General features: G+C 44.0%; 1 protein-coding gene across 1 annotated transcript in view; it reads left to right on the forward strand.

The window, feature by feature from the left end:
- Window positions 1-6,565, forward strand: part of UGT2B17 (UDP glucuronosyltransferase 2 family, polypeptide B17) — a 17,450-nt gene extending 10,885 nt beyond the window's left edge. Inside the window, exons 4-6 of the mRNA XM_014943085.1 lie at window positions 3,756-3,843; window positions 4,531-4,750; window positions 6,190-6,565. Of these exons, the coding sequence (XP_014798571.1) occupies window positions 3,756-3,843; window positions 4,531-4,750; window positions 6,190-6,466 (585 nt within the window). The 3' untranslated portion in view covers window positions 6,467-6,565. The remainder of the gene's footprint in view (window positions 1-3,755; window positions 3,844-4,530; window positions 4,751-6,189) is intronic.
- The last annotated feature ends 2,233 nt before the right edge of the window (window positions 6,566-8,798 follow it).

Consider the following 8,798-nt stretch of genomic DNA (forward strand, 5'->3'; position numbering starts at 1 on the left):
GACCTGAGACACCTTGGTGATGAATCCTAAGCTGATAGCAAAGCTGCAGCAGGCCAGGTTTGATGTTCTGATGGCTGACCCCCTGGCTATAGGTGGTGAGCTTGTAGCAGAAATCCTTGAAATCCCCTTTGTCTACAGCATCCGCTTCTCTGCTGGGAACGTGGCAGAGCGGCTTTGTGGTGGGCTCCCATCCCCACCTTCTTACGTGCCTGCTAGCACAGTGGAGCTGACAGACCGCATGTCCTTTGTGGAAAGACTACAGAACTTCCTCTTTTACCTTTACATGGATTCATTTTTCTTGAAGTTTTGGCAAGATGAATTGGATGGGTACTACAGTAATGTCCTAGGTAAGGCAGGTGTTGAGTGGTTTCTCCTCTTGCATAGGTTGTACCTTTTGAACGTTTTGGGAGCTCAATGCTGTTGTCTCAAAATACTCTTCCTCAATGGCCAGCAGAGATGGTAATCCTGGTTTGGTCACATGGAGGCTGTGCTTTCCCTTTTGGATTTGGTCTTGTCTAACAGACACTAGTGCAGTTTTGCTCTAGTTCCTCTTGAGGACCTTTAGAGCACATAGTTCTAATTTTTGTTAATGATGATACCTGCTGGTGAGCACTTGCAGTGAGCTGTACGCCCATTTTAGTGCTATCAGAGGACAGTTGTTGCCTCTTCATCTTGATGACAGGCCCTTCTACAATTAGGATGGTAGCAGATAAAGGCTGGAGGGCAAAATCATTCCTTAATTACATGTAAGGCACTGGAGACAGCTCCATGGACAACACAGAGATGGAGATAAACCTGTTGTGACTAGAAATAGTGGCTGTCTCTGGGCAGCTGCAGAGCAAAAAAGCACCCCTCATTCACACTACACACATCATCTGGAGGTATCAGCTTGCAAGGCTGTGTAGTACAGGATGCTGAGTTTATATTCTCCAGTAATTAACGCTAAGAACTCTCACCTTTCCCCTTCCTCCACCATTCAGAGTTTGAAATAATCTACTACAACTGCATATGCGCCTGAAATTTTTGTTCCAACCAAGTACGATCCAGGCTTGATTCAAAGTCTATTAAAGAGACCTTTCAGCTCAATGGACTTTGAATTTTATACAGAATAACTGTGTTTAAGCAGATAACGAGTGAGCAGCAAGGACATCTATCCTGCTGTCCTCCAATCTCTTCCTGCATTTCCCAAGGACACCTCTGTGCTCTGCAAACCACTCCCTTTTCCCTGGATTTATTTTTTTAATACCACGTGAGACGTAATTACACCTTTATATCCCTCTACTGGTAACACAGGCTTAATTTTCACTCTAGTAACTTTGTAACTGACTTTATTTATTTTAGTAAAGAGTATTATTATTATTTAGCTATAATTTAGTAAAGTTATTATTTAGTAAAGAGTATTTCTTATTAAGTAAAAATTACTGGTGCAAATCATAATGCTGATGCAGCAGTATAAGAAGATGCCCTACAGATAATTTTTATACTGCTGCTTCTTTTGCTTGGTTACTGCTTGCATTGGCTGGCTTTGGACAATCATTTACCAACACTTCCAACCTTTTTACTCCCCAGTCCCACTTTGTGGGGAAAATACTGCGAAGACAACTTGCAGCATGTACCTGAGAATATGTATTTTTCCAAATGGGAATCTATAACACGGTTTTACCCACTGCATTTTTTTCTATAGGTGGATTTCTAGAGACATTTAATTTTGCATTAAATGACATTCAGAGCATCTATGGATTTGGCCAAATTTTCCCACTGTGTGTCAGAAGAGGCTGACCCAGTCCCTGTTTGAAAAATGCCACAGAACTTTGTTTACAAAATCTTTCCTCTGCCCTGACTGGTGCTCATCGCTTTGTGATTCCTTTTTTTATTTTTATTTAGATTGAAATTTTCTGTGTTTTTTCTCTTCCTCAAAGTGTGTTTTTATTACAAGCACAGGTAATGATGTCTTTTGGGGGTACAAGAACTGCACTTCTGTATCACAGAAACTAAATGCTTTGCACTTACTCCTGTACTGCTCTAAATTCAACCCGAAGGTTCAAAACATGTTTAAAGATGGTATTACCTTGTTGGTGGCAACAGGACTGGGCAAGGAATAGGTCTGAATTTGTCCATGTTTTCATTTCATGCACGATTGGATAGACTACCCTGACTGGGAGTGCCAAAAGACAAAGGTAAGGCTCCTGTTTTGCAATCTAGAGCAAGGCAAGCCATCCGTGTGTTGTAAAACCCCTTGTACCTTGTCCACAGGAAGGCCCACAACCCTGTGTGAGACGATGGGGAAAGCGGAGATATGGTTAATCAGAACGTACTGGGACTTTGAATTTCCACGCCCTTTCCTGCCCAACTTTGAGTTTGTTGGAGGACTCCACTGCCAGCCTGCCAAGCCGTTACCAAAGGTACCCCGACTTTGTCCCTGCCATGGGTGGGATTGCCCAGCAGAACAAAAACTGCTCCTCTCCCTCATGGCCCGTGCAAGCCATGCCCTGAGAAAGCTCCCTCTTCAAGGAGATGCTCTCCCACCGGTGGGGAGCACAGAGCTATTTAGCAATCTGCCCGTATTGTGCAAACTGAGCTCTGGGCTCAGAGCCTGCTGTCTGAAAAGAGGATAGCTGTGTTCAGCGGGAGGGAATACAGCGCTTGTGTTAGGAAAAATAGGTGCTACCTCAGAGCACTTAACTGTAAGATTTAATTCTAAGAGACAGACTTGCTGCCCATTATACCATTGAAGGAGACTCCATGAGGACCTCCACGAGGACTAAGGCTTGCAAACATGAGGCTGCTCCTATCTGTCTACAGAGAGCCTAATCTGCTCTGTAGAAGACCCCCACCTCTCCCTGCCCTCTCTTTATTCCCAATACATGAACTCTCAGTTGGCTCCTCTTCCATCCCCAGGTGGAGCTCCACGCACTCCAGCTGGTCATTGACACAGGGCAACACTCCCTCCTCAACTCCCCTGCCTGTCCTTCCTAAACATCCCGTATCCTTCCATCCCAACACTCTAGTCATACGATCCATCCCACCATGTCTCTGTGATGCCAAGATCACAGCCCTGCAGGCACGCTCGCATCTCTAGCTCCTCCTGTTTATTCTGTGCAATCTCCAGATGACACCTACTCTTAGCATGTCTTCTGTCTCCCCTAGGAAATGGAAGAATTTGTTCAGAGCTCAGGGGAACACGGCATCGTGGTATTCTCTCTGGGGTCGATGGTCTACAACCTAACTGATGAAAAAAGCAACGTGATTGCCAAAGCCCTCAGCCAGCTTCCACAAAAGGTGAACTTCCTTTTGAATCTAAACCAACTTGCCTTGGTTTTTGTCCTCCTCCTGCTACCTTCAGTAAGTCTTCTACGTTTGGACTGGCCTGGTTTTCACCTGCACCTCTGCTGGATGTGCCACAGCCGGGGAGTTCTGGCGCTTCCCCTTCTCTGAATCAAATGACACAGAGGTGTGGCCACAGGCCAAAACATCAAAATCACTCAAAAGGTGATTCTTATAATAAGCACGTAATAACTAACCAAAGAGCTAAACAGGAGCCAAAGCTATTTAAATTACTGGGGAAAAGTATAAACGTGTTCTTAAAAAGGGGTGCACGTGACCCCCCCCCCCAACCTTAGTTTTATTGCTGAGCATGATGTCATATGGTATGGAATATCCATACCTTTGGTAGGCATAAAGCCCTACATCACAGGTAACGATACAGAAGAGCACATCACATGCACTGTGCTTATCTTATTCTTCCTTCGCTCAAGGTCATCTGGCGGTACAAAGGGAAAAAACCAGAAACTCTGGGCTCCAACACCAGGATTTACGACTGGATACCCCAAAATGATCTGCTTGGTGAGACTGACTCTACCTGGGATGCATTATGCCCCTGGAAAAAGCTGTTTCCTTCTTTGTTTTTCCACTATAATGGCTTATTCAGGCAAAAGAACCACATAACACTTGTGACTACAAGTAGTTTCATAGTTCAAGCAGCAGAGATTTGCTCTTGGAGCCTTGATTTTCTAGCCTGGTTTTGACCTTAAGGCTGTAGAAGAACCATGAAAGATACAGCCAGTCTCTGAAGGGAGCAGAGAGCAGTAGCTCAAAAGGTAATGACTTGAGCTTGGCTACAAAGATGAATCTCTAAAGCCAATGCCTCTGATTTACAGAGCTCGGTGGCAATTTTCCGGAAGAGCTAAGAACCACCTGTAGGCAGGAGGAAACATCAAAGCAGACATACCCTGGGGTTGGATTTGGTCTCTGCAGTTAACATCCAGGGCTGGAGGTACTCCAGAGGAATATGCCAATCACACCTCGCATTAAAATAAATATGAATATGCAAACAATCGCCAATTCATACCTTGCATTAAAATAAATATGAATATGCAAACAATAAGCATACAAGCTCTGTTGGTGATCCAGAGGTCAGGGCTGTTCCCTTCTCCAGCAGTGCATATGGATGGGTAGTTTGTGGTGCTCACATCCCAATGAACACAGTCTGCCCCAGCTGCTCTAACACATGCCTCTCCTTCCCTGTTCCAGGCCATCCCTTGACGAAGGCCTTTATGACTCATGGTGGGACCAATGGGATCTATGAAGCCATCTACCATGGGATCCCCATGGTTGGGATTCCCCTGTTTGCTGACCAGTATGACAACATTGCTCACATGAAGGCAAAGGGAGCTGCAGTTGGGCTGGATTTCAGCACGCTGAAGACGCAGGACATAGTTGACGCACTGAATACGGTCATTAACAATTCCACGTAAGTTTTGTTTCTTGCCTTACAGCAGGATTGAAATCTCTGTCTGCTGATGGGAGAAATTCTGATGGCTCTTCTGGCAACCAAAAATACTGAGCAGCTGGAGTTTGGGTTTCAGATGAAAACCGCCTTTCATTTCTGAGAATCAGCATTTCTCAGAAAGGAGAGACGAGATATTTGATTTTCCTTATACTACAATTTATTATCACTTTGAGAAAAGTAGTTCTTGGAAAGCTCAGCGGAGCTCCTGAGACAGTTTTCTGCTCTCTCTCTCTCTCTTCCTTGTTCTCTGCTAGTATAAATCCAGACTCTGGAGGCTCAGGCTGACACTTCTAAATTTTATTGTGTCTACTCTGTGTGTAGCCACAACAATTCTTTCTTCTACCCCTAGTTACCAATATCCTTAGGCTGCTGTACCTATCAGAGGGTAAATAAGCCTGGCAGCTTATTTACCAAGCTGAGACGCCTTGGTAAGAATAAAGCCATCAACAAAGAGAGTGGAAAAAAGGCAGGTATCCCTTCAAGGAAGAACATGCAAATTCCCAAAGCAAACTGATGGAAGTAATCCAATATCTCAAGGAATTAGCCATGGTGGAGGTGGTCTATAACAACCTGAATGATGACCAGGCACACAAAAACCTGGATGAAATCTGAGGCACGTGGCCCCGGGAATTAGCCATGGTGGGGGTGGTCTATAACAACCTGGATGAAATCTGAGGCACGTGGCCCCCCTGCCAACCTCCTCCTTTGGTTTATTGCTAGACATGATGTCACATGGCATGGAATATCCCTTTGGTCATCTGGGGTCAGCTGTCATCACTGTGTCCCCTCCCAACTTCTGCACCCCCAGCCTGCTCACTGGCAGGGCGGTGTGAGAAGCAAAAAAGGCCCCATTGGCTGGGCGGTGTGAGAAGCAAAAAAGGCCCTGACACTCTATGAGCACTGCACAGCAGTGAGGAAAACATCCCTATATTTAATCAACAGTTTCCAGCACAAACCCAAAACAGAACCCCACACCAGCTACTGCAAAGAAAATTAACTTTATTCCAGCCCAAATCAGGATGCTATATTATATTGGAACAGAAAACGCTGCAAATGTTTCCACATTGTTTTCTTAAAGGAGTAATAACTGGAATAATGTTTAATAACTTTTCTTTGCAAAAGACTGGCTTTCTCTATTACTGTTCATAACCCAATTTTATGTAGATAGGGGTCAACTGGGCCAGTTTCAAACATATTTAAGTAACACTGATGAAAGTAAAAGCAGGGCTGTCTATTTCCTCAACGCAAATAGGGGTGAACTGGGCCAGTTTCAAACATATTTAAGTAACACTGATGAAAGTAAAAGCAGGGCTGTCTATTTCCTCAAGAGGACTCCCGAGTGCTGAACGGGTTGTTTCAGGAATCAGTGACAAATCTTGGTTTCCTCTTTCTTCCCCCAGCTATAAGGAAAACGCTCTAAGGTTATCTAAGATACACCACGACCAGCCAGTTAAGCCTCTGGACAGAGCTGTCTTCTGGATTGAATTTGTCATGCGTCACAAAGGAGCAAAGCACTTGAGACCAGCTGCTCACCATCTCACCTGGTACCAGTACCACTGCCTGGATGTTCTGGCATTCCTCTTCACCTGCGCAGCCACTGCAATCTTCATCCTTGTCAAGTGCTGCTTATTTTGCTGTAGGAGACGTGGCAGGATTACAAAGAAGAAGAAAGAATAGACATCCTGTTCCCATCAGCACTTTTTCTTCTCCTAGGTTGATTCAGCAAGGCACTCAGGCACATTCCTTGGTGAATAAAATTATTAGGTTATGCTTTAAGCTGGTCATGTCGTGAAGTACCCTGCTGTGGGGCAGAGCTGTTTGCTTAGCCAGCAAATTCCTTCTGGCCTAAATAAGCTTGAATTATAGCTGCTTTATCCCTTGGGATCTTGTCAGCTGATCACACACGGTCCCTAGAATGGTAATTTTCTGCTCTAACTTTTCAAATTAATTTTAGTGCATTTCATAAATTCAGCCTTCCCACGTGTGGCACTGCGGGTCCCTCAATCTGCAACTAGTCTCCTTACCTTAACTCTGTCCTCTCCTGCAATGTCACCCAGGCTTGATGATTCAAAATCAAAATGCTCCTCCTGTCAGAACAGCTGTCTCCAGATTGGAAAGCTCCTAAAAAGTGCCCAGCTGAATGGCCAAGATCGTGAAAAACTGGGAGCTGCAAGCAGCTGGTGAAGCCTATATCATCACATTTTCACAAATGCACTAACTATCAAGATCGTGAAAAACTGGGAGCTGAGGGGAAACCAGAGTCTTAAGACCAGCAGAGAAATTACTTTTTTTGAGAACTACTTCTCTTTTCCATCAGAGGAGTCTGCTGCAGCTACAGTCATTGTAGCTGCAACACTAGTGGGGAGTGAAACCCCCTTTATCAATAACTTGTGCATCTTAACCCCCAAACATCTCTGAGCCATGCTAACAGACAAAGAGAGGAGTCTGCTGCACAGGCCATCACTGTAGCTGCAACACTAGTTGGGGGGTGAAACCCCCTTTGTCAGTAACAAACATCTCTGAGCCATGCTAACAGACAAATGCAGGAAAACCTCTAAAGACAGAACTTGCAAAGAAGAAATATTACGTGTGGGAACAGTGCAACAGTCACTTGCCTTGCCTGGAAAGTTGGGAGAGAAATTAAGGGTGTTCTTGGCTCAGATAAGAAGGGTAGTACATGCAGCACTCTGTTCAAAGTACACTCACTGATGAAAGCCTAGTAAAATAATGCTAGTTCAGAGCTCTTGCTCTAGGTAAGGTTATTTCACTGCTGTGCCAGCTTACTCAAGGAAGAACCTGCCCCAATTTTAACTCATATTTGTTGTATTCTGGATGCTGCGGAATTGTTTTCAAACAGAGCAGGCTGAGAAAATACATTTGTTTACATAATAAAATTCCCTACCCTACATTAACTTTTTTATTACCCTTGTCAAGAGTTTTAATGTCTGCTTAAATCTCTTCGTGCTACAACATTTGCCAAAGCTCAAGTAATTTGCTTCCAAACTAAAGAGGGTTAGAACAAGACTTCTCATGGTAATTTCTGGTACACTGTTCCTATGGTCATGATGGGATCCTACACAGGAATATGCATATTGAAATATGCATGGTGAACAGAAAGTGGAACATCATGACATTCATGCCCCAAATCTGCAAGTTTTTTCTTGTAACTGTTCATAGAACTGGGTCCCCAGGCACAGCTCCATCAAGCTTGATCACTAGCAATCCCCATCATCCAGGTTCTGCAAAGAGAAGATTTGCTGAGATGTCAGTTTGGTTGCCAGAAGGCCAGTAAGCCTCGTAGCATACTGCGTAGACGCTGGTCAGGTAGGGCTAACAAAGGACACAGGAAACAAGATTGCTGGGAAAAGTTGGACAAAGAAACTGCTCTGCAGTCACTTTAAGAAGGTGTTTCTTTTCTGTAACTTACTCAAAAAAATGTGTCTTATCTACTATTGAATTTAAAAAGAAAAAAAGACCAACCAAACCCTCCTTTCTTTCTAGAATCTTTTATATAAAACAGGGAAAGATAAACATGACTGAATGAAAGATGAAGGTGGTCTATGATGCCTTTCTCCAATTAGATACAGTTTGACAGATGATCTAATCCTACTGTAACAGCCATACTTCTCTCAGCGCATGGTAAACTGTTTTGAGGAAGCCAACCATATGTTCCACATCTTGCAGCGTTTAAAAAAATCCCAACATACTCACACATTGGAGCTAAAACATTTTGCTTAGCATATGTAGATGTTTACTGCAGCTTTGTAGACTAAAACATACAGAGCTCATATTGTCTGATCTAAAAATCACGTGTTTTCTCAACTGCCACACTGTGGCCAGTCCTACACTGCAGTTCATGAAAACAGCTACAGCACTCAGCACTGGGGAGTTGGAGGCATTTGAAGCACATGCTGCCACTGGGCTTTGTTACACAAGAAGACACTAAAGAACGGTTATGAAGAAGTCCACCAAAGCAGTGGTACTCATCATACAAGTTTTGAGAACTAGG

Source organism: Calidris pugnax, unplaced genomic scaffold, assembly GCF_001431845.1.
Source record: "Calidris pugnax isolate Ruff unplaced genomic scaffold, ASM143184v1 scaffold16, whole genome shotgun sequence".
Lineage (NCBI taxonomy): Eukaryota > Metazoa > Chordata > Aves > Charadriiformes > Scolopacidae > Calidris > Calidris pugnax.